General features: G+C 33.3%; 2 protein-coding genes across 2 annotated transcripts; both read left to right on the top strand.

The window, feature by feature from the left end:
- The first annotated feature begins 641 nt into the window (after positions 1-641).
- LOC148543920 (uncharacterized) lies at positions 642-5,841 on the top strand. The gene is made up of 7 exons (XM_088498779.1): positions 642-697; positions 778-856; positions 2,814-2,984; positions 3,066-3,148; positions 3,451-3,548; positions 3,996-5,340; positions 5,583-5,841. The coding sequence occupies exons 1-7, from the start codon at positions 642-644 to the stop codon at positions 5,839-5,841; spliced, it is 2,091 nt and encodes a 696-aa protein (XP_088354905.1).
- Positions 5,842-16,366: 10,525 nt separating this feature from the next.
- LOC107617419 (linoleate 9S-lipoxygenase 1) lies at positions 16,367-23,495 on the top strand. Its single transcript, XM_016319177.3, has 9 exons — positions 16,367-16,787; positions 18,534-18,820; positions 20,156-20,396; positions 20,690-21,001; positions 21,090-21,175; positions 21,449-21,556; positions 21,669-21,976; positions 22,075-22,338; positions 22,544-23,495. Exons 1-9 carry the CDS (start codon positions 16,544-16,546, stop codon positions 23,295-23,297), a joined length of 2,604 nt encoding a protein of 867 aa, XP_016174663.1. The 5' UTR covers positions 16,367-16,543; the 3' UTR covers positions 23,298-23,495.
- The last annotated feature ends 1,251 nt before the right edge of the window (positions 23,496-24,746 follow it).

Raw genomic sequence — 24,746 nt, forward strand, 5'->3', positions numbered from 1 at the left:
TGAATAAGTGGCATATAACTCGGATTAGAACAACCTTTGAAAATTGTATTTTTCTTCTAAAGATTTAACTAGACAGGACTAGCTTGAATATGTGACATGTAATTCGACTTGAGGACTACTTTTAAATCTTATTAGAAAATTAAATTAGTTTTTGTGCTTAATCTCTTGATTAATTAATTGACGACTAATTAATACTTGAGAAACTGAGGAACCAAGGAATTGAAAATCAGTTACTAAAGATTTTTCATGAAAGATCCTTGCAAACTTCAAGATGAGTAAATAAGGTTTAATTTTTCTAAAAGCATAAACACATCTGAAACCCTTGATTCTCACCATCATTGTCTTCTGCCAAATCAACATTCAAGTTTCTTGTCCATAAGCATTCAAGCACTCAAGGTTCTCAAGCTCTTAGCAAAACACAATCTTGTCCTCTTTAAATCTAGGTTCTTTTGATCTAATTAGGTATTTAATCTGCTCTTTGATTGCTCAATCCTTTAATCCTCATGGGAACGATATTCACTAACTGTGGTATTTCTTATGTGATCCGGTGCACTTGCCGGTATCTGTGAGATTCAATTTTTGCTCATCACTGATGGGTAGTGATGGTAAACAAAAGAGATCGATGACGGAGACACCGAATTATGACTCGGTTCGGAGTGAAGGAGGATGATGGCGATCTTGTAAATAAAATTCGAAGGTAAAGGAGATGGGCGGGTCCTCTGGCTCACGGCAACGAAAGTTATGGTAGTAGCAGCAGGTAGCACTTGATGGATGCAGGAACGTCGGCAATAGCAATTTGTGTCGGCATGACCTACTTGCAGCTATCGAGAGTGTGGTTGCCAAGAACAACATCATGGTTCTTTAAGCATTTTTCCTATATAGTAAGGTATGCTGATAAATAAAAAAGGTGTTTTAATAGTGGTGGTAATGGTTGTATGAAGTACGAGAGAGAAAAAAAAGGACAAAAATAAAAGAGTAAAGTGGCAAATAAACTCATGAAAAATTATATTTTGAATAGATTAATCTTTAAAAAAAATATTAATAAAATTTTTTAAAATAATAAACGTAGATAAATTAGTGTTCCACATCTGTTATATTAGATAACTTTATTAATATATTTTTTAGGTATTAATCTGTTTAAAATATAAATTTTTAAGAATTTATTTATCATTTTATTTTAAATAAAATTTCTTACTGCAACTATTTCTATAATATTTAAATATAACTATTAATTATTATATAATTTTAAAATTTGTTAAATCTTAACCATTAATTTAAATTTTCATTAGCCATAATTTATAAGAAATTTCATGGAACAAAATATACTTTCTCTCTCCTAAACTCATATATCGTCGGTGCTATCACTTAAAAAAACTATATCTCTATCCAATAATTATTTCTTCAGCAGAAGAAACATTTTATGTTAAAAACTAAAAGCACGAAAAAAAATTTCCCACCTGATCACCACCTGTACGCGGCTACGCGCACTTATCCACACGCCAAGCCTTAAACTAAATTTTCTTCAGCAGTCAAAGTTACTTCCTCAGCAGTCAAGAAATTTTTCTTATTTTATTGACGTGAGACGTTATTGACGTGAGACGTGACCTTATTTTCATTTTTTGTGATTTTAAAAGAAACTCATATACAATTAATGAGAAATAACTATTGATGTGCTCTTAAATCATAAGTGATCTCCTTCAAATTAAAATCTCATACAATAAAATCATAAGGTGAATGACGCTGTAGCTACTGAGCAGTGAGAATAATGGCCCATGCGTTAGTTTAAGTTCTCCTGGATTTATTGACCGATTTAATTAGACTTACATGTAGATTTTCTTTTGAATAATGTATACATCTAAATTTTTTTATAAATTAAATTAAATTAAATTAAATAATAAAATTTATAATAATATTAGTTATAGCTAATTTTTATTATGTTATACTAATTTAGTTAAATTTTGTTAACAAAAAATTTTAAATATGTAGTATTAATTTTTTTTTTCTTTTTATTGATTTAGATGTAGATTTATGGGCTTAAATTCGATTTTAAAACAATTTGAAATAAATGGATTTAAATTGATTAATTTATATATAATTAATGTATTTAATATCATAAATTTTATATAATAACTTAATAAAATTTTAACTTTAAATATTAAATTTAATAAATATTATATAATATTTATATAAAACTAAAATATTTTAAAATAAAAATATAGACAATTTACGTAAATAAAAACAATTAGAATTCATATTTACGTAAATACAATAATTTGAAATTGATTACATCAGTGTCCTATTCTAACTCTATATATATAAACAACGGCTGCTAATCACGATTTAGTATTTGTACATAAGCCACAAGATCCCTATCGCGATTTATGAAGAGCTATGTTTGTACACAAACTGCAAGATCCCTCCTGCAGTTTATGAAGAGATAATTTTTGTGCATAAACCGCGAGATCCCTACTGTAGTTTATGAAGGTTGTAGGCTCTATATATACTAATTGAAGGTAATTATCAAAGAGAGTGTCATTTTCACAATGTCTAGTGAGGATGATAGTTTCTTAGCACTAGTGCATTTTTCTGGAAAAATTCATAAAAGCAAAATCACTGATAAGAAACCAATGAGTGTATTTATCCGTTCATTGAATACCTTGTCAGATTTAAAAAATCAGTATATTGCAGAAGCTTAGGGTGTTTTGGGACTAAGTGCGTGGGTGAAGAAGTTATTTTATAAGATCCCTATTGCAGTGGTGTCAACCAGTGTGAAGTATGATACGTTTGTGATAGGGTCTGATGAAGATCTGCAGGTTCTGTTTCATCGTCAGAGAAGTTTTTCAGAGGTCAGAACACACGAGCTATATGCAAAGTTGGAGGATGGTGTTGACAGTTCTGGAGCATCAGCTCTGAATCTTCTGTTGATTGCCTTGAGGGGTGCTTCCAACTCGATGCCTGTGGTTGCACCGGCTTGTCCGTTCGTTGTATCTCCATCCTTTGTAGTTGATTTGAACCGTGCGGATGAAGATGGTTGTGGAGCATTAGAGAACTGTTCATTCTGACAGCTGGCAATTGAGATTGCTAGTTCTCCTGTCATGGTTCTTAATTGTGTAGGCGACAGTGAACCTGATCGAGTTGAGAATGCAATGTGAGAGGATGATTCGGACGAAGAGCCTGTCGATATAGTTGGGATAGTGATGATGATACAAGGAGCATTCTACGTACACAGTATGGCCCACCAAGTTTCGGCACACAGTAGTACCCACATTTTTCAATCCTAAACTTGAAGCCTACTGGGCAACAGCCGGACGTAGATGCTGGCTTTAGGGATCAAGAATTGTATCATGGAACCATTCCTATAGAAATTTAGATTGGGCAATCATTCTAGAGTAAAGAGGAAGTTGTGTTAAGTGTGAAGGATTTTAGCGTCCGTTGTGAAGTCGAGTGCAGGGTGTTAGAGTCAGATCATCTTAAGTACCATGGGAAATGTAAGGAATTTGGCAAAGGTTGTACTTGGTTGATTCGCATCTCACTTCATGCACGAAAAGGTAACTAGGAGGTTAGAAGGCATAATGGACCGCAGACTTGCTTAGTTACATCGATTTCAAGCGATCACTGACAGCTTGATTACCACGTCATTTGTGCGAGAATCTTTCGGTTAGTTAGAGCGGATGCTGCAGTTATGATAAAGGTATTGCAAGAAGCAACAGAAGCGGGCCATGCAACTTTTCTTGCTTTTATAACATACAATGCATCCACATGTAAGATGGGGACTAAGTTTGAATTTTGTTTATATGATATTGATAGAGAAAGAAAAGATAAGGATTGATTGATTGCAGCTCCCATCTAAGGAAATGAGAGTTAGAGAGAGAGAGAGAAATGAGGGGTGAAAAACACCGGGAAGGGTAGAGTTAGGCATTTGAACAGAGATCCTAGGGTTTGGTATCGAGAAGAGTACTACTGTTTGGAAAACGAATCATTTTCTATCTTTGTAGAACATCTTCTAGAAGACATATCGAAGAAGGAGCTATATCATTTGTTCAACTGGACGGGACGCATAAATGATATTTACTTATCACGGAAACAAAAAAATGGAACAGCGTATATCTTTGCGTTCATCCGGTATACAACGAAAGGTGGAGCTTTGAAGGCTATTGCGGAAATGAATAGGACGAGACTACAAGGCAAGGTAGTTTCGGTAGGAGAAGCTCGATATCGACGTACCAACGAAGCGACGAATATCAAGAGACATCAGGAGGCACCTGACGTTCAGAATACAGTAAAGTTTCAACCTCAAAATGAGGCTAGCCAAAAGGCTCCAGGGAGAAAAGTGGAAGAGGTAAGGAAAGAGGGGAAAAAAGGAGACCCTCACGGCAATGGGTGGACGAAGAAGATGGAAGTGTCCGTGGCAAAAGAGAACCTGGTCTGGTTGCAGAGAAGCCTAATAGGCGGTACGACTAAGGCTATCGACTACAATTCCCTGAGGGACATGATAAGAAAGAATGTGCCGCAAGTCGTGGAAGTAAGAGAATTAGGAGCGTACAAAGCACTCCTGACTTTTGATAGTATTTTAAGTGCTGAAGAAGCCTTCACATTCAAAATGAACAATATCTTGAATTTCTTCCATAGCGTATGGAGATGGGACGAGGAGGAGCGTAGCGAAACTCGAAGGGTATGGCTCGAGTGTTTTGGTGTCCCTTTGCATACGTGGTCTGAGGAGACGTTCAAGCTGATAGGCAGTCAATGGGGAGAAGTTGTATGGTGCGACGAAGCCACGAAATCATGTCTCTCGTTTAGCGTGGGACGGGTACAAATCGATACTTGTCTTATGGACACTATCAGTGAGTGGATTCACATCACTATTGGTACTAGTGGATTCGACGTCCTGGTTAAAGAGGTTGGATACGAGAGTTTTGGAACAAATTGTAAGCTTCAGGACGTGAGCAAAACTAGTCCCCCAGAAGCTTGCGAGATTGTGGGTACAAGCAGCTTGAACTCGATAGTACCAGTGACAAGCAGAGATCCGGTAGTTGATGGGGTGCCAAGAGAGGGAGAAGCTGATAAGGATAGATTGGTAATTCCCGAAAATATTTTGAATGAATGGAGTTATTGCAATTTAATTGACTTTAAAACTTTGAGGGTAACGGAGGATGCTGTTATTGATGGCTTAGCTGAATTCAAGGGATGTCGTGATCTGGTTATTGATGGTGAGTCTGAAAGAATGGCTAGTTGGGATTATGGGCTTGATGGGCAAAAATCTGGTGGCTGTTGTAAGAAAAAACAAAAGCAAACAGGCTTAAGGGTTGGCCCATTAAGGAGGCGGATGGCAGAAGTGAGACAGTAAGGGATATGGGCTGCTTCACACCAACCGAAGGCCCAAATGGTGCTGATGAGGAAGGCTGGACCAAGACGAGGGGTCGGGTTGGACTCCACCTGGACGCATGCTTTCCTTCTCCTGGATTGTGCGCAGCTGCGTACACCCGTGCCGGAGGGATGCGCCTAGATGCTGGTGGCGCCGGTGAAGCACGATGCAACAGCGACTCATGAGCTTGCCATCATGATGGTTGTCGAGTTGAGTGCAGCTCTGTAGGTGTGGTGGCTGGACACGGCGCGGCTGGGTTGGATCCATTGGACCGAACCTCTTCGTCCTCGGTGAACTCTCTGCCGGCGATAGAAGTGGTCGGTTCCTCCAGGGCAGATGGGCTTGAGGGAGAGGCCAAGGAGACATGTGCAGATGGTATGAATCTGGCTTGTGCAAGGCTTGATGAGGGCAGTGGTGATAATGGACAGGTGTGGCTGTTGAATCCGGGAACCAGGGGGCTCAGTGGTGGTATGAATTAGGAAAGAAAAGCGCAGATGGTCGAAAATAAAAAGGCATGGGAGCTGGCAGTAGAATCCGGAGCGGTTCAGTGCAGCGAGGATGATGACATAATGGCGATTCTTCAAGAACAGAATGAGGCGCTTGCTCAGAAGAGGAGATTGGCTAAGCAGAAAGAAAAGGCACGTCGATGTAGACCGAGAAAGCTCAAAAAGGTGTGTAACAAAGGTTTAAAATGATTTTCAGCTCTTGGAATGTTAGGGGGTTAAGGGGGTTGGTAAGCTGAGTATGGATAAAGATCTAAAAAATAAACAGAAGCTGAATATGTTAGGTCTGATTGAGACTAAAATGCAAGTTGTCACTAAATTTGATGTAATTTGTTATTGGGGGGAGCGATATTGTGGGGTGGGAGTATGTAGGCTTGGATGGCACGTCTGGGGGGCTGTTGTTAATGTGGGATGTCATGCTATTTAGAATGAATAACTGCTACAAAGGGGAGAGATGGTTGTGTCGAAGGAGTCTTATTGAAAAATAATTTTCCTTGTGCTTTCTGTTTAGTATATGGTGCTCATACTAGAATGGAAAAACTTGTTGTGTGGGAGGAGCTGAGTTTTATAGCTGGTTTATGTCAAGTTCCAATATGCTACATGGGTGACTTTAATGAGGTTACTCAGGTGGAAGAGAGGAAAGGTCAGGACAGGTTAACAGGGTCTGCAGAAGATTTTAAGTGTTGGATACAAGACATGCAGTTAGTGGATCTACCGTTGAATGATCGTAAATTTATATGGTTTAGAGGCCGCTCTTGTAGTCGCATGATAGAGTTTTACTGAGTATAGAATGGACGGAGGAGTTTTTGGAGATTCGGTTAAAAGGAGGCCGAGAGGCCTGTCAGATCACTGTCCAATCATCGTGGAGGATACTATATTCAGAGGTGTCCTTCGACCATTTCATAGCTTGGATTCCTGGTTTATACATGGCGGTTTCCTAAGATTGGTCAGAGAAGAATGGAGGAATCTTGGTGCGGTACAATTCACAGAAAAGATGAAGGCTTTAACAGTGCCTTTGGGAAGATGGCATAAGGAGAAATTTGGTGACATGGATAAGAAAATACAGTGCTTTGAGGAGGAGATAAGGAAGATAGACGAGTTGGTAGCAAATGGAGTTTATGATGGTACTATGGAGGCTAGAAGGAAGGCGCTAGTAAGCTGCTACAAGCAGTGGTATGTCAGAAAAGAAATACACTGGAAACAGATGTCGCGCTCAAAGCATGTGAAGGATATGGATAAGAACACTACGTACTTCCATAACTTGGCCTCAGCGAGGAGAAGAAACAATAGACTTGATGCACTGGTAATCAACGAAAGGTTGATAAGAAATCAAGCTCGGATCAAGATTGCTATCAGAGATTTTTATAAAGATCTGTATCACCAGGAGAGATCACCGGTTGTGGGTTTCAGGGACGGACTGGTAAATCGGATTAATGAAGAAGACTCGATAGCTCTGGAGAGAATACCGACAATGGAGGAGATTAAAGAAACTGTTTGGGATTGTGAATCATCCAAGGCTCCAGGGAGTGATGGGTATAACATGAATTTCATCAAGAAGTGCTGGGATGAGATTGTGGCAGAGTTCATAGCAGTTGTTCTGGATTTCTTTCGATTGTCAAGATTGCCTTCTGATTCCAATATTACTTGGGTGGCCCTTGCACCTAAGTTTACCGGAGCAAAGAAGATCAAGGACCTTCAGCCGATCAGCATGGTAGGTTGTGTTTATAAAGTAATCTCCAAGGTGATGGTTAGGAGGATGAGATCAGTCATAACAGGTCTGGTAGGGAAGACTTAGAGCGCATTTGTGAAGGATCGGAAAATACATGATGGGGCTCTTATTGCTTGTGAAACAGTGCACTGGTTAAAGGCAAGGAAGAAGAAAGCGGCAATCATTAAACTAGACTTCCAGAAAGCTTATGACCGGGTAAAATGGAATTTTGTGGATATAGTGCTACAGAAGATGGGCTTTGGCTGGAGATGGAGGGAATGGGTGAAGGAGTATATTGGTACAGCGTCTATGTCGATCCTGATTAATGACTCTCCATCTAAACCGTTTAAGTTGGAGAGGGGCTTGAGACAAGGTGATCCACTATCTCCATTTCTATTTGTTCTGGTTGTTGATATTCTGCATAGGATGATAGGGGAGGCAGTCAGGAACAAACGTATTCAGCCACTGCTGATTAGAAAGGACAATATAGAGTTATCACATCTATAGTTTGTAGATTATACTATATTATTCTGTCCACCAGAGGAGGAGACCATCAGGAACTATGCCAGGTTGCTAAGATGCTTTGAGATGATGTCAGTGTTAACCATTAACTTTGATAAATCAAGTTTAATCCCAATAAATTACGAACAGCAGTGGTCCTACAATATGTGCAACTTATTGGGATGTAAGGAAGCCAGCCTTCCAGTAAGATATCTTGGCATTTCCTTAGGAGCTAACCCTAGACTGGTTAGGACTTGGAAACCGATAATTGACAAGGTTGAGGAGAAGCTCAGCTTGTGGAAGGCAAAAGTACTCAATAAAGCGGGTAAGCTTGTCCTTATTAAATCTATGTTAAATAGCCTGCCGGTGTACTACTTGAGTCTGTATAAGATGCTGAAGGCAATGGTAGAAAAGTTGATATCGTTGCAGAGGAGATTCCTGTGGAGCAAGGAGGAAGGTAGAAATGGTTTGGCACTTGTTAAGTGGGAGTTGGTTCAGGCACCTAAGAATATGGGCGGGCTGGGGGTGGGTGATGCAGTGATTAGAAACACTGCACTTCTTTTCAAGTGATGGTGGCGGTTTTCAAAAGAGGAGTATCCTTTATGGAAGAAGATCGTGTGCTCTTGCTATGACTTGAACCCCAATGTGATGCTATCGGCTCAGACATTACCTTCTAGAGGAGGCCCATGGAAGGATATCTGCCAGATGCAGATCAGGGATACTAATGTGAGGAATAAGATGATTACGGGGTTATCTATAGAGGTGGGTGATGGAAGGCGGACTCGATTCTGGGAAGATGTCTGGCTACAAAGTGGTTCACTAAAGATAAGTTTTCCGAGGCTTTTCTCTGTTTCAAACCAAAAATGATCTGTTATAGGGGATTGTGGGTTTTGGGATGGGTTAGAATGGATTTGGAACTTCCAGTGGAGGCGAGACTTATACCAATGGGAGTTGGAATTAGTGGATCAATTACACGAAAACTTTAAGGCCAATTAAGCTAGCACATGATAAGCATGACAGAGTTGTTTGGAAGTTCGACAAGGAAGGTATATTTTCAACTAACTCCTTTGTGCAGGTGGTGCAGTCAGAGTCGTTCTCGGAGGAAATAACCAGCTATAGCTTCACCAGAACTATTTGGAAAGGCTTGGTTCCACCACGAGTGGAGTTGTTTATTTGGTTTACTTTGATAGGAAGAGTGAACACTAAAGAAAGATTGCATAGACTGGGAATTATTAGTCATGGTTATAACATATGCGTGCTGTGTAACAAAGATGCTGAATATATTCATCACTTGTTTCTGGGCTGTGAGTTTACTTGGCAGGTGTGGTGTCAATGGCTATCTGACTTTGGGAGATTGTGGTCTATTCCGGGTTCACTAAAAGAACACTTCGAAAGTTGGACAGGTGTTGCTAACAGGAAGGGGGAGGGCAACAAATGACTCATATGTTTTTTCTCGGTTATTTGGAACGTTTGGAGCGGATCTTCAATAACAAGGAAGGAAGTACGGAGGAGGTGTTCCAGAAATCCATAGTCAGTTATACAGAGTGGTGTGGTTTGGACCCCTTTTGTTGTTGATGGCAATGCCGGAGATGACACTAGGGATAGCTTTCTGTATTATTTTACATGTTCTTTATTTTTGTTAGTTTTCACTCCACTGTACTGTGTTGAGCTCCTTTGTTCAAAAAAAAAAGCAACAGAAGCAACATATAGATTCAGGCCTACTTACAGGAACGTTTGGCTGGCAAAGCAGAAAGGAACATCACAAATCTATGGAGATTGGAAAGAGTCCTATGGCAAGTTGCCATGTTGGATGCTTGGAGTCCAGTTCACCATGGCCAGCACAATTGCTGTGTTGAAGACTTTCTCCAGTTAGAGTTGGGGATCAGGTTGATGAATCTACAATGTACTTTCATCGTCTTTTCTGGACATTTTCTCCTTGTATTGAAGCCTTTTGACATTACAGGTCACTAATGAGCATTAATGGTACTCATTTGTATGGCAAATATGGAGGTACTTTGCTTCTAGCTATAGCGCAAGATGGAAACTTGAACATCTTTTCGGCTGCGTTTGCACTTGTGGAAGGAGAAAATGCAGAATCGTGATCTTTTTTTTGTCCAACCTACGATAGCATGTGATGCCACAAGAGGATATTCTTGTTATCTCCGACAGGCACAATGGCATCAAGGCTGCCCTGGAAGTCCGTAATAGTGGCTGGCTACCTCCGCGTGCTTATCGAGTATTCTGCATTCGTTATATGGTGGCAAACTTTTTGCTGAGTTTTAAGGGTCAAGACTCAAAGAGGCTACTTATGAATGCTGCATATGCGAAGACCGAGGCAGAGTTTGATTATTGGTTCGATATTATGCGGACTGCGAATCCGGCTATGTGTGATTGGGTCAACCAAATGGAATATGATAAGTGGACCCAGCACCAGGATAGCAGCAGACACTTTGGCCACATGACCACCAACATCTCTGAATGTGTTAATTCTGTCTTAAAGAGTACAAGGAACCTCCCAGTCACATCATTGGTCAAGTCCACATATGGAAGTCTTGCAGAGCTGTTTGTTATCCGAAGACAAACAACAGAGGTGCAATTGGGGACTGGTAATCAATTCTGCCAAGCTTTGGTGAAAGCAATAGAGCGCAATTTGAGAGATTCGAAATGTTTTACCGTCACTTTGTTCGACAGATATCATTCCAAGTATACTGTGGCTGAGACGATTCTTACTGATAGCTTCTCACTTGGCATATATCAAGTTTCACTTAGAGATCGTACATGCGATTGTGGATAAACCGCAGTAGAAATTTTGTGGTTTATGTACAAATGCTAAACTGTGATTAGCAGCTGTAATTTATATAGAGTTAAAATATGACACTGATATAATCAATTTTAGATTGTTGTATTTACATAAATATAAATCTCAATTATTTTATTTATGTAAATTTTTCTGAAAATAATACTGTATCATAAAAAATATTAATTAAATATAAAATATAACATAATTTTAAGTTTTATCAGCATGGCCAAAGCAATCAATTCAAAAACTATATCAAACAAAAATGACAAATTCAGACCTAATAAAATATGTTTGGATCTGAATCGGATTTCAATTGAATTGAGCCTTAAACACACCATTTTTAACTGACATCATATGTAATTAATTAGGTATACTTATACAATGAAATAAACTTTTTTTTATGTACATTATTAGTTCTTTCTAATTAATATATGTGAATTATTTTATATATTATATCCCTAAATGTTCTTTACTAAATAAGCTAAGTAAGAGTGCTATAAGAGAGGTGCTCAATGCTCGACACATGCATGATTTGCGAGCTTGAATCCGCCAATTATAAAATATAAACCACAACATCTTCAAAATAAGGTTATATTAATAGAGTAATCTGGGTGACTATCATTATTTTTCCTCTTTAAGTTTGAATAACAAATTATTTTTTAAGGAACACAACACTCTCTAATTTTTTCCAGAGCATATTAACATTTGTCGTTACCTTAATAATCAAACATAACAAACTTTTTAAAAGATTTGAATATAAAAAAGCATATAGAGTAGTATGACAGTAAATATTCAATTCAGTTACAATTTTTTTTATCTATATTATATATCAGAATAAAATGGCACGATAAATAACAAATATGACAATACTTTAATACGATGCCAACATGTCTTCACCTGTATATATTAAACCAAGTGGCAAACTGGGGGGCTCCATCTCATTCAGAACGAAGCATGTTATTAATATTTATAGGAATGGCATTATGATACTGCCAAAAAAGGGTGTGGTACTGGTTATTTTCAAGGCTATAGATGGTTACGATTTATATACGGAAAAATCATGTTAAGTATATATTAAAATTAATTATTAAAATAAAATATATATTAAAATATAAAATATATATTAAAAATTAATTAAATTAAATATATATTTATATATAAATACATAATAATTAATTTTAACGTAGAAATAGTATTTTTAATATGAAAATCACGCACGTGATAGGTTGATTGCAATTTGTAATGTGAAATGAATGCATACTCTTACTTTCTTTCTTGCTTTCTTTGTTTTTTTTTTTTAATTTAATTTTTTGTCATGTGAAATTAAAAGAGAAGAAAAAAGAAAAGATGACATCTACTCTACGCATTTCTTATATTATGAATCAAATATCTTAATTTTTTGAATATATTTATTTTCAATCTCAAAATTAGCTCATGAAATAGAAAATGTTCAGATTTTGATAAAAATCGATAAAAATGTAATATAACACATTCTTCTTATGTTTAAAATTCTAATATGTGAAATTTGCACAAATTAAATAAACATATATTAGTAATCTAGTAATGATCAGAAAATAGACAGAATATTATATTATTTCAATTGAATTTGTCTAAGTCAAGCCTAGCTCATAAACTAATTCTTAATATAAAGTTCTTAAACTTGTATGTATAAAATAAGATATTCTAAACCATATTTTTTAATAAATGAAATTTCTAATCATAATATTTATTAAATATATATCTTTACAGATTTTGTTCTCACTTATAGGGGTCTGTGTTCTTTATTTTCACTTTTGAATACTTTTATGATTAAAAAAAAAGGAAAAGAAAAAATAGCAAAAATTAAAGTAACAAATTTTTTATTTTTATTGATAAATTGAAATTTTAAAAGTAAAAAATTTTAAAATATAAATAGAAAATGGAAACGAAAATAAACCAGACTCTTAACTTGCTTAATGCATGTGTTGCACTACAAAAAAAAAATTGTCTTTTGCGACCCTTTAAAAGTTATAGAAAGCTAAAAAAAGTGTGGCAATAAAAACTGGTCATGTTTTGAGCTACTGCTACATTTTTCAAAGGGTCACTTGTTCAGTCGTGACCAATTTTCTATGACCACGCTTTTTGGAATCAATTGCTACGCTAACTTTTTGGATATGCTTTTTTAGTGGAAAAATGTGCTAACTATTGAAGATCTATTGACTATTGACTTGCTTTTAAAGCGTGGCAATTTCTTTCAATCTGTAGCCACGCTTTTAAAGCGTGCCTAACACAAAACCTGCAGCCACACTTTTAAAAACATGACTAAATTTGAATTTATTGTCACGCTTTTTGAATTGTGTGCTTAGATGAATCTATTGCCACACTTTAAAAATCTGCCTATATCTTTATCAAATTAAAAAAAAAATTCTGATATGAGCATTTGTATATACTCTAATATACTCCCAAAAAAAAAAAAAAAACTCATCATAATAATTGCATAAACAACATCAATAGCCTTTTGTTTATTTGTTTTTGGTAGTTTTATATCAAAACTCATAGAATAAGAAGCTAAATTAAACTAACAAAAACTGAACAAAATAAAATGTCTATAACTAACATAAAGAAGATATTACAATTGCCATAGTACATGAGCACAAAAAATTTGATTTATTTACCATAAGCACAAATGTCTATAATTAATTCATAAAGAACATATTACAATTGTCATATTATCATATTATTTATTTAACTTTTCTTAGGATGAGTTTAATAAAATTTATCGGAGAAGTGTTTGTATTTTTTGAAAGTAAAAACAACTCATTTTATTGATAAATTAAAAAGATTATATGATTACACTTGTAGTTTATAAAAAGTAATTTTGAAATTGCCTATAAAGATATATACTTCCAAAACTAGCTTGTGTATGTGGTTTTCAAAATGATAAAACTAGCTAATTCTCTATAACATTGTTATGTCTATAAAATTATTTTACAAATATTATTATTGTAACTTATACTTATTAAAAGTCACTTTTATTTGTTTACCAAACATATAACTGTTATGATTTTAAAAAATTAAATTTTGAAAAGCCAAGAAACATAATTTTTTAAAATATATAAGATTTTACCAAACACATAACCCTTCATATAAGGACACAAAAATACTTCTATTAAAAAAGTATAGAGACATTTAAATAATAAAGTAATTATTTTGGTGAATATTTATCTATATAATATTTTTAATATCATTTTTCTTGAGTTTTTATATTAGATGTTATTGTCTACTCGAAATATTTTTTTAATCCTTATATATATATATATATATATACGCTAAGGCTAGTATATAAAGTATTAGATATAATATTATTTATCAATATACTTTTTTTGAGATAAGTGTGGTTTGATATTAAAAATTTTATAATAAAAAAAAATAGGATTCAATTTTTTTAAATCAGTATAACACAAAGAAAGAGAAAAATAGCTTATATGAAATTCATATAAATATAACATCGATGTTCTTAAGAAAAAAAAAAGAGCCTATTTCATAGAGAAAGTTGATTCCGTCGCTTTCACTTCCAAGTTCCAACACGTAAAAGGACCATGTGGCAAATTGAATATAAATAATGTTGAACCAATTGTCATCTTCTAAACTACAGAAATATCTATTAGCCATTCCAAGTCTCAATCTTGATTTTATATTTTACATGAAAATTTGTAGGTATTTATATATGAATCAGTAATAATAATAATATTTGAAAATACCAACTTCATAAATATTATCAAATAAGTATTTTTACTTACCATTAACTTTTACAAAAATGTTTTGGAAACAAAGTTTTGGAGTCATAATTAGTAATAATTTATCTTTTATTCATTAATTATCGTTAAAATAAATGTATAATATTAAATACTATAAATGTATAATTATAAATATTAAATTAAATAAAATAAGTTTAGGATGTTATAAATGTGATTCATAACTTCATATATATTGCAATATTAAATAGTATTATTGTACACTTTTAATCTAGTTAAAAGATTACTCTTGGTGGTTAGTTCGTTGTTGTCGTCGTAAGAACATACATATCAAATTGATTTTTCTGATTTTTATTTGATAATTAAATTAGTTTCTCAATTTTTAAATTCAGATAACTCTTTCAATTATATGTCATTACAATATTTTTACATGTTGTCACATTTAATTTTAAAACTTCAATCTATAACTATAATATTTTAGACTTTAAGTCACGGTTCTTTTAGCCATATTTAAAAATCGTCACCTAAAATTTTTTATGATCACGGTATGATTTTTGGCTGTGACTTAAAGAAAAAATTTTTGGTCACTCTTTATTTCCAAAATGTGACCATAGATCAGATGTCTATAGTCATGGATGTGGAGGATAACCTTTTTTCAATAAAGCTATTTTAAGTTTTAACCCATGCTTTTTCATATAACGTTTAAAAATTATGATCTAAAACTACTTATAGTCACGGTTTAAATGTTTAAAAACCATAACTTAAAAGGTTTTATAGCTACGATTTTGAGATATGATCTAAATGGATCTATATTCACGAATTTAAAACATAATCTAAAGGGTCTATAGTTACGATTTTAAGACATGATATGAAAAAGCATATAGTCACAGTTTCATAAAATCGTGACATAAAAAGATCTATAGTTACAATTTTAATTGGTGACCTAAAACGGTCTAGAATCATACTTTTGAATCACAACTTAAAAGAATTTATAGTGACGGTTTTGATGCGTGACCTAAAAAGTTTGCGACTACAATTTTAAGCGTGATCTAAAAGAATTTATAAATACACTTTTTATTAAATATTAATCTAAATTATGGTTTCAACTATGACTTAAAATAATCAATTATCACAATTTACAACCAAAGTTATTGAGGATCAGACCAATTAATAAATTGGTCGAGTGATTGGTTCAAAAGTTCAAATAGTCTAACCAATTTAAATAAAATAAAATAATTTAATATAATTTTTATTGCAAAATCTTATGTTAATTATTACTTATGTTAACATGTACTAATTAATTATTAATGATGTTATAGTAAGTTTGCCGATTGCATTATTTTATCTCTCATTTGAATCTATAATGTTTTGTTTTGAACTTGCTCTCACTCTATTTAAATAAAACTTTTCTACGAATAATTTTTAACTTCATTATATTAAACTTATCCTAAATAAGTTACATTATTAGGATTATATAAATTAACTTTTATTAGAAGTTAACTTTAGTTTCTATAGAACGTTATTATAGCAACTTTTACACAAATATTTAAGCAGGTGTATGTTGTTGCCACGTATAAAATAGAAGCAATTTTTTAAAGATAATAAATAATGTAAACCTATTTTCTTCTTCTTCTTTTTTCTCTGTTTTCTATATATATGTGAAACATATGACTGCATACGGACAAAGAAATTATTAAGCTCTTAAAATTTTACATATGTCAAAAACCGGTTCGTTGTGAATATTATTAAAAAGGATTCAATTATTTTTATAATAAAAAAAAGAACCCACGCTAGGCACACTTCAGTGAGTGAACGAATATGTTTGTAGTTTGTAGTCTATAAATACCTTTATACCTTGGCTTCCATTTTCCTCACACACTATTCTTCTCTTCACCCTCTCTAAGAAGAAAAGGAAGTAATAACGAAATAACAAAGATGTTTTCGATTCCAGGGACTGGTATATTCAACAATAGCCAGAAGATCAAGGGTACCGTTGTGCTTATGAGCAAGAATGTTTTGGACTTTAATGCCATAACATCCGCCGGAAGCAGTGTTTCCGGCGCCGTCGGCGGAATCTTTGGCACTGTTAGTGATGTGGCTGGCTCGGTTGTCGATGGCGCCACCGCCATCTTCAGCCGTAGCATCGCCCTCAAGTTGATCAGTGCTACCAAGACTGATGGTTTGTCATCTCATCTTTACTGTCTCTCATATATATTTACTTCTTAGATGTGTTTCTTCATAGTTGTTATATCTTAAAGAATTTAATTTTGATACATCAAATTATATAGTAAAAATAACTATTTTTTATTTTAACTGTGTTAATAGTTATTAAAAAATAAATATATTTAAATAATTGTATAAAATATTTTAGTACATTAAAATTAAATTTTTTATTAAAAACTAATAAAAAAAGAAATAAGTTAAAAAATATTAGAGGCTAACAATTCTAATATAAAAAGAACATTAATATTAATTCAGATATAAGAGAAAAAAAAAGTGTTTACTACCTAAAATTCCTCAAATAAGTTTGAAGGATAAACTAAACTTTAAGTATTAGACGTAATTTTTTAATTAAGAATTATTTAATAAAGTAATGAATGAATGAATAAATATTAAGTATTTCAAATTATTATTATTATTATTATTATTATTATTATTATTATTATTATTAACTCTTTAAATTTTTTTTCTTTTTCTTCCTTTCATTTTAAAAAAATGAGAATCACAAGCACATCATCATAAGGAAACAAAAGGGAGAAAAACATATTTGAACATCTAAGGATGTATTATATTAGACAATCAGCGAGATCCAAATTAAAAATAATATTTAATAAGGTAAAACATTTTTTAGTCTCTAAAAATAGATTAAGTTTTAATTTCGTTTTAAAATTTTAAAATATATTTTTTAATAAATATTGTACTTTATCTTATTTTAATCTTTTAGTCGAAATTAATTATTTTTTCTAAAAATGTTATTTTCTTTTATTATCATCTTTTTTCTAAGTAATGATAATTGTGGTGCTATACGAAGTTATAGTTATATTGATTTGAGAAAAAGTATGAGAAAAATAACAGAAAGAAAAAATATGTAATAATAGAAAAAAAATTATATTCTTAGAAGAAAAAACTTTAATTTTAACTATATGATAAAAGATTAAAAAAAAAAAACCGTAAGAAAAGAATAAGAAGTTTTATTACATGTTAGAAACTAGAGTTTGAGTGTTTGAATAAATTTCGTACCAAACTATAAAAATAATTATTAACATAAAATATAATAATTTGTATTTAAAAATTCAAAATTCATGTAGAAAATAATAGAATATAAATCTTTTATAGTGATTTAAAGGCTGAAATTCGATTGAAGCAGTGATAAATAATATTATTGTCACCCGATATGTCAATAATTCACATGAATTTTCCGTTTATTTATACTTATTAAGTCATTGTCATTATGCGTCAACCAGCACTCATAAAATATGTCCAAATGATTGGATTTTAAAATTAATTTTAGTTCTACCTTGTCTGCTTATTCTTAGCCACGTGTTTATTTTAATATTATTTTTCCAACCCATCTAGTTCCCCCACAAGGAATATATTTTTGGAAGCACAATTATTGGTCCATTATTATTATTATTATTATTATTATTATTATTATTATTATTATTATTATAGGGTTATATTTCTATTTACAATTTCACACCATAATAACTTCAAATGAAAGGTAATTATGATGCCTAATGGGTTCAATTTTAACTACAGATTATAGAAAGAAGTATGTGAGTTGAGCAGACAAAATTTGTTTTGTTTAATTCACCAAAAAAATGTACAAATATATTTATAAATTTTTTTCTAAAAGGTAGTTGGATGACCAATGAAATAGAAAATGGTTTTTAACATTTATATATATATCTGTAAATTTTTGCAGGGCAAGGAAATGGGAAAGTTGGAAAGGAAACCTATTTGGAGAAACATCTTCCAACGTTGCCAAATTTGGGTGCCAAACAAGATGCATTCGACATCCATTTTGAATATGATGCTGATTTCGGGATTCCGGCTGCATTCTACATCAAGAACTATATGCAAGTTGAGTTCTTCCTTGTTAGTGTGACTCTTGAAGACATCCCAAACCATGGAACCGTTAACTTTGTTTGCAACTCATGGGTCTACAACTTCAAAAATTACAAAAAGGACCGCATCTTCTTTGCTAATGATGTAAGTAGAGTCTTTTTACAAGTACTAAACTTAAGGTTTAGTTTGGTAAAGTTTTTATTTAAGAATAATTTATAAGAGTTAATTTTTAAAATTATAACATCTATATTTAGTAAATTAAATTAAAAACAATTTTTAATAAATACAAACAATAACAAGTATGTTTGGTAAAATAGTTTTTAAAATTTAAAAATATTGTTGTTCCGAGGATTACTTGAAATTGGATTGTATTTGGACTTGAACGTGAGGTCCAAACTCTTAGCGAGGTGGTTTTTGACTTGGCCTGAGTTGTATGGCCGTCGTCCAAGTTGTTCGTGAGGAGATGGGGGTGGTACCTGCAAAACACTCTAATACCTAGGTCAACAAGGGTCTTAGCAGGTTTTAAGTGTATTGGAACTTAAATATACCTGAGGGTGTTAGTGTATTTATAGGTGATGAACCAATAACCACCGTTGAAGTAGTTCTACTTCTGGTGGTGAATAACTGTCCCTTTATCTTAAAGTTGTTGAGATCTCTCTTCTAGAAATAGGTGAGAGATATTAGGGGTTAGTTATAACTTCTTTGGGAGTGAAGGAGTTACCATGCAGCGCTTCAATCTGGCCTATGAAGAGATCGATTATGGGCAGCTGCATTTTGGGCTTTTCCTGCTTTTGGGCCTAGTTTATGCTTTGGATTAAGTTTGAACAACTATAATAAACATTAATGTAAGAATTAATTTAAATATTAATTATTATATAAGATTATATTAGATTTTTTTAATTCTAATAAGCACACACCAAATTTAAAAAGTTATCTCTTAGGTGCTTTTAAAAGTATCTTTAACTTTAAAAAATTGCAAGTATAAATACATGATTTTTTTTTTAATTTACTAAACACAAAATGAATCTTGAGTTTTTCACTAATAGAGACTAAAGGTGCCCTTGCTTCTTTATTTTTTAACCAAAAAATATTTTTTTAAGTATTTTTATAAATTTAATAAAATAACAAAATATTAGAAGTCGATCAAGGATATAATTTTTGTGATGTTTATAATTATGTGACAATTATTATATCTCTAGAATTAAGTACTTTTATATTTGGAATTAACTCTTAGTAGGATTGAGTTCTAAGACATTCAATTGTACCAACAAAATATTCTAGTAAAAGATAAATACATAAATATATTATATTTTAAATAAAAAAACAAAATAAATAATTTTTTTTTCAAATAAAAAAACCAAAAAATTAACAACACTTTGAAGTTAAGGTAACGGTATTTTAGGTGACGGAAATTAACCGTTGCTAAAGGTTGTGTATGTATATGAAAAAAATAACATAATTGAATATACTACATCTCAGGTTTATCTTCCAAGTGCAACCCCGGGTGCACTAGTGAAGTACAGAAATGAAGAACTGGAAAATTTAAGAGGAGATGGAACAGGGGAACGCAAGGAAGCAGATAGAATCTATGATTATGATGTCTACAATGATTTGGGTAACCCTGATGTGGATAACAGCCTTGCTCGCCCCATTCTTGGAGGATCTTCCGAATATCCTTACCCTCGCAGGGGTAGAACTGGCAGACGCAAGACTAAAAAGGGTTAGCAATTTTTTAATTTGTTTAAATGATGTTGACGCAGTTTCATATTAGTGGCTAATTTTTGGTAACCATATAGTATTTTTTATTATTAACAGGATAAATTATTATAATATAAATTTACGTAGTTATTTTTATGTGAAGTTGTTAGTTGAAATTTATTAAATAATTGTTATCTAACACCAGTTAATTATCAACTTCACGTGAAAACAACTTACTCTAAAACAACTTACTCTAGTGTTCTTCTTGTCCCCTTGAAACTCCAACGTAATCATGAAAAGTAAAATTTTGAACAGATCCCAACAGTGAGGCACCAAGCTCAAGTACTTATGTTCCAAGAGATGAAATCTTTGGTCACTTGAAGTCCTCGGATTTCCTTACATACGGAATCAAATCTTTGGCTCAAAATGTTTTGCCAAGGCTCCAATCAGTGTTTGGTTTGAACAGCGAGTTTGATAGCTTCGACGATGCTCGTGCATTCTTTGAGGGTGGAATTTACCTCCCTACTGATATCATCAGCGATATCAGCCCCTTGCCAGTTCTTAAGGAAATCTTCCGTACAGATGGTGAACAAGCTCTCAAGTTCCCTCCACCTCATGTCATCCAAGGTCCATTATTAATTATGCTTTGCCCATTTCCATTTATTTAATTCAATGTAAACAGAAAATAATTTAGTTTTTGTGTTATCGTGAACAGTTAGTAAGTCTGCATGGATGACTGACGAAGAATTTGCCAGAGAGGTGATTGCTGGAGTAAATCCCAATGTTATTAAACGCCTTGAGGTAAGTACTCTTTAAAAGAATAAATTGTTTCTCATATTCAACCATGTCTTATATAAGATTCATACTATATCAATAAAAAACACCATCTATTTAATTAGTCACTTGTATATAATACATATTAAAATATAAAAATATATATTAAAAATAAATTAAATAAGATAATATTAATACACAAATACTTAATGATTGATTGTTAATCTACAATAAGTAAAATTTTTCTTTATCTAAAGTGGAGGCAATTGTTTCTAATATTTTATTTTCTTATAATATTAGGTGTTTCCACCACAAAGCACACTGGATCCCTCAATTTATGGTGATCAGACGAGTACAATTACAAAAGAAAGCCTTGAGACTAACCTAGAAGGACTTACTGTTGATGAGGTAATTAATTAATTAATGACATATATTTCATAACAAATCCATATATAAATAGCTTCTTTTTTTCACTCAATTAAGAAAACAAAATATTGATACATGCAATGTAATGTAACAGGCGATTGAAGGGAACAAATTATTCATCTTAGATTACCATGATGCATTCATGCCATACTTGAGGAAGATAAACGGGCTTAAGACTTCAAAGGCTTACGCAACAAGGACAATCCTGTTCTTGAAAAATGATGGAACATTGACACCATTGGCCATTGAATTAAGTGTGCCACACCCTGGTGGCGACACATTTGGTGCTGTTAGCAGAGTTGTCTTGCCTGCTAAAGAAGGTGCTGAAGGTACTATTTGGCTTCTTGCCAAGGCTTATGTCGTCGTCAATGATTCATGTTATCATCAACTCATGAGCCACTGGTATAACTCTCTGTTTCTTTTTTCAAATTTCACTAATTTATATTCTTATTTGAGTAATCATTCCTAATTTCTTTTTCTTTTCATGTAACGAATTAAAGGTTGAATACTCATGCTGCAATGGAGCCATTTATCATTGCAACATACAGGCATCTTAGTGTGCTCCATCCAATTCACAAGCTTCTAGAACCTCACTACCGCGACACCATGAATATCAATGGACTTGCAAGACAATCTCTGATTAATGCAGGTGGTATCATTGAGCAATCATTCTTGCCTGGAGGATTTTCTGTGGAGATGTCTTCTAAAGTTTACAAGAATTGGGTTTTCCCTGACCAAGCTTTGCCGGCTGATCTTATTAAGAGGTAATCATAATCTTTATATACATTGTAATTATGTTATTAGACAGTTAGTGAAAGATACCGACTACTCACAAGAAAATATCTTCATGTGAAGATAATAGTTAAGAACTGCTAGATGGTTTGACGTATTTGACCAAACTGTTTAACATAAGATTAATTATTTCATTGATGATGACAAGTCATTATTGTATTGTTTATCTTGATTCAGGGGATTGGCAGTTGAGGATCCATCGGCCCCCCATGGCGTTCGCCTCGTGATCGAGGACTACCCTTATGCAGTGGATGGACTGGAGATATGGGATGCTATCAAGACATGGGTCCAAGACTATGTCTCCTTGTACTACGCTTCAGATAATGAAGTCACAAAAGACACTGAACTCCAAAAATGGTGGAAGGAAGCTGTAGAGAGGGGTCATGAAGACCTGAAAGACAAGCCATGGTGGCCAAAACTGCAAACTCTTGAAGACCTGGTTCAGTCATGCAGCATTATTATATGGATCGGTTCGGCCCTTCATGCAGCTGTTAACTTCGGCCAATATCCTTATGGCGGCTTCATCCTGAACCGGCCAACAATTAGCAGAAAATTCTTACCGGAACTCGAAAGCGAGGAGTATCAAGAATTGGTTACAAACCCTCAGAAAGCTTACTTGAGAACAATTACAGGGAAATATGAGGCCCTAGTGGACATTTCGGTTATTGAGATATTGTCAAGGCATGCTTCTGATGAGGTGTATCTTGGGCAGAGAGACAATCCAAACTGGACATCGGATTCGAAGGCGATACAAGCCTTCAAGAAATTTGGAAACAAGTTGGCAGAGATCGAGGCGAAGATCGAGCAGAGGAACAAAGAACCAAGCTTTAGAAACAGAATTGGACCTGCTCATATGCCTTACAGTCTTCTCCTTCCTACCAGTGATGAAGGCCTTACTTTCAGAGGAATTCCCAACAGTATCTCTATCTAAATTGAGTGCCTGCGTTTTCCTTTGCAGATTGTTACTCTTGTAATAACAGAGATGCAAGTTTGTTTTATGCATATCTTTGTGGTATTGTCATGTGCATGTTAGATTCCACCTCAACATTGTGCTTGGATATGTATGTGTCATCAGTTTGCTCCCTTGTTACTATGATGAATAATAATAATATTGCACCTTTTAATAAAAGATATGCTTGTTATCTATGTGTAGTTCTTGTGTGTATGTGTAACAAATTATTAAGGTACATTAAATTATACATAGTTGCCATGAATAATGCTTATTCTAGACATCTTTATGAAATACCAATTAATAAGATGAAGCTAATTACAGCTAGGCAATGACATTGTGTAAATATAAAACAAAAATGTTATGAAAATTGTGTAAATATAAAAGAAAAATGTTGAATGAACAAATTAATTTATTTTTTTTGGTTGTCCACGATATTTTCTAGTTCGACAGGATAAGGACTAATTCGTTGCGAATGTGACTCCATTTAAGAGTCTGCCGCTGCCAATGGGTTGCTGCATGCACAAGGCGGGATTCAGACCCTCGACACTTGCTTAAGCGAATGAGTGAGTTAACCACTCGACCAACCCAAATTGGTTGAATAAATTAATTTATAATTAAAGGGATTTCAACTAAGCTATTTTAAAATAGGAAATTGGTTTAATTGTGTTTTTCTTTGAGATAATACTCAATTTGGTCCCTAAATTTGTATATGAGTCTCAATTTAGTCCCTAAAGTTTCAATTGCCTTTATTTAGTCCCCAAACTTTGCGAACATGACTCATGTTAGTTCTTGAAATAATTTTCAATGTATAGACGTTAATAGAATGCTATCATGGATAGGCGAACGCTACGCTAGACTCTGTAAAATAATGTCATTTTGATTTTGACATTCAAATAACCCAAAAACAATATCATAAGTGGTGTTTATTGAAACTTTACTTACCAAAACAAGTGATGCGACATCATTTTTGAGTTATTTGAATGTAAAAACTAAAACTACATCATTTTACAAGTTTCAGTATGGCATTTGATTATCTATTTCAACGCTCTATTTAACGTTTTTGAACTAAAAACCATCCCAGAGACTAATGTGAGGCATGTTTATAAAATTTAGAGACTAAATAGAGGAAATTAAAATTTCAGGAACTAAATTAAGATTCACATGCAAGTTCAAGGACCAAATTAAGTATTAACTCGTTTTTCTTTCCTTTTTATTTCATTTTTTTGGGTAGCATTTAGAAGAGAAATTAAAAGTGAAAGACAGACTAAATTAAGTTTTTGTATTGTGTGTTGGTATAAAATGTATATGATTGAATTATGTTTCAGTATCTTGTTTGATTTAAAATATAAAAAAGACTTAAATAAGTGAGATTACCAAAATACCCTTACTAATAAAACCTAACCCCTTTTCCCTCCCTTTCTCTCTCTC

Source organism: Arachis ipaensis, chromosome B9, assembly GCF_059453495.1.
Source record: "Arachis ipaensis isolate K30076 ecotype BB chromosome B9, ASM5945349v1, whole genome shotgun sequence".
NCBI lineage: Eukaryota > Viridiplantae > Streptophyta > Magnoliopsida > Fabales > Fabaceae > Arachis > Arachis ipaensis.

Bases quoted from the DNA above. Each gene is read 5' to 3' on its own strand.
- LOC148543920 (XM_088498779.1), top strand. From the start codon at position 642: ATGACTCGGTTCGGAGTGAAGGAGGATGATGGCGATCTTGTAAATAAA. The intron at 2,985-3,065 runs GTATCTCCATCC...TCATTCTGACAG, and splicing joins CACCGGCTTGTCCGTTCGTT to CTGGCAATTGAGATTGCTAG. The intron at 5,341-5,582 runs GTAAGGGATATG...AGTTGAGTGCAG, and splicing joins CGGATGGCAGAAGTGAGACA to CTCTGTAGGTGTGGTGGCTG.
- LOC107617419 (XM_016319177.3), top strand. From the start codon at position 16,544: ATGTTTTCGATTCCAGGGACTGGTATATTCAACAATAGCCAGAAGATC. The intron at 20,397-20,689 runs GTTAGCAATTTT...AATTTTGAACAG, and splicing joins CAGACGCAAGACTAAAAAGG to ATCCCAACAGTGAGGCACCA. The intron at 21,977-22,074 runs GTATAACTCTCT...AACGAATTAAAG, and splicing joins CATCAACTCATGAGCCACTG to GTTGAATACTCATGCTGCAA.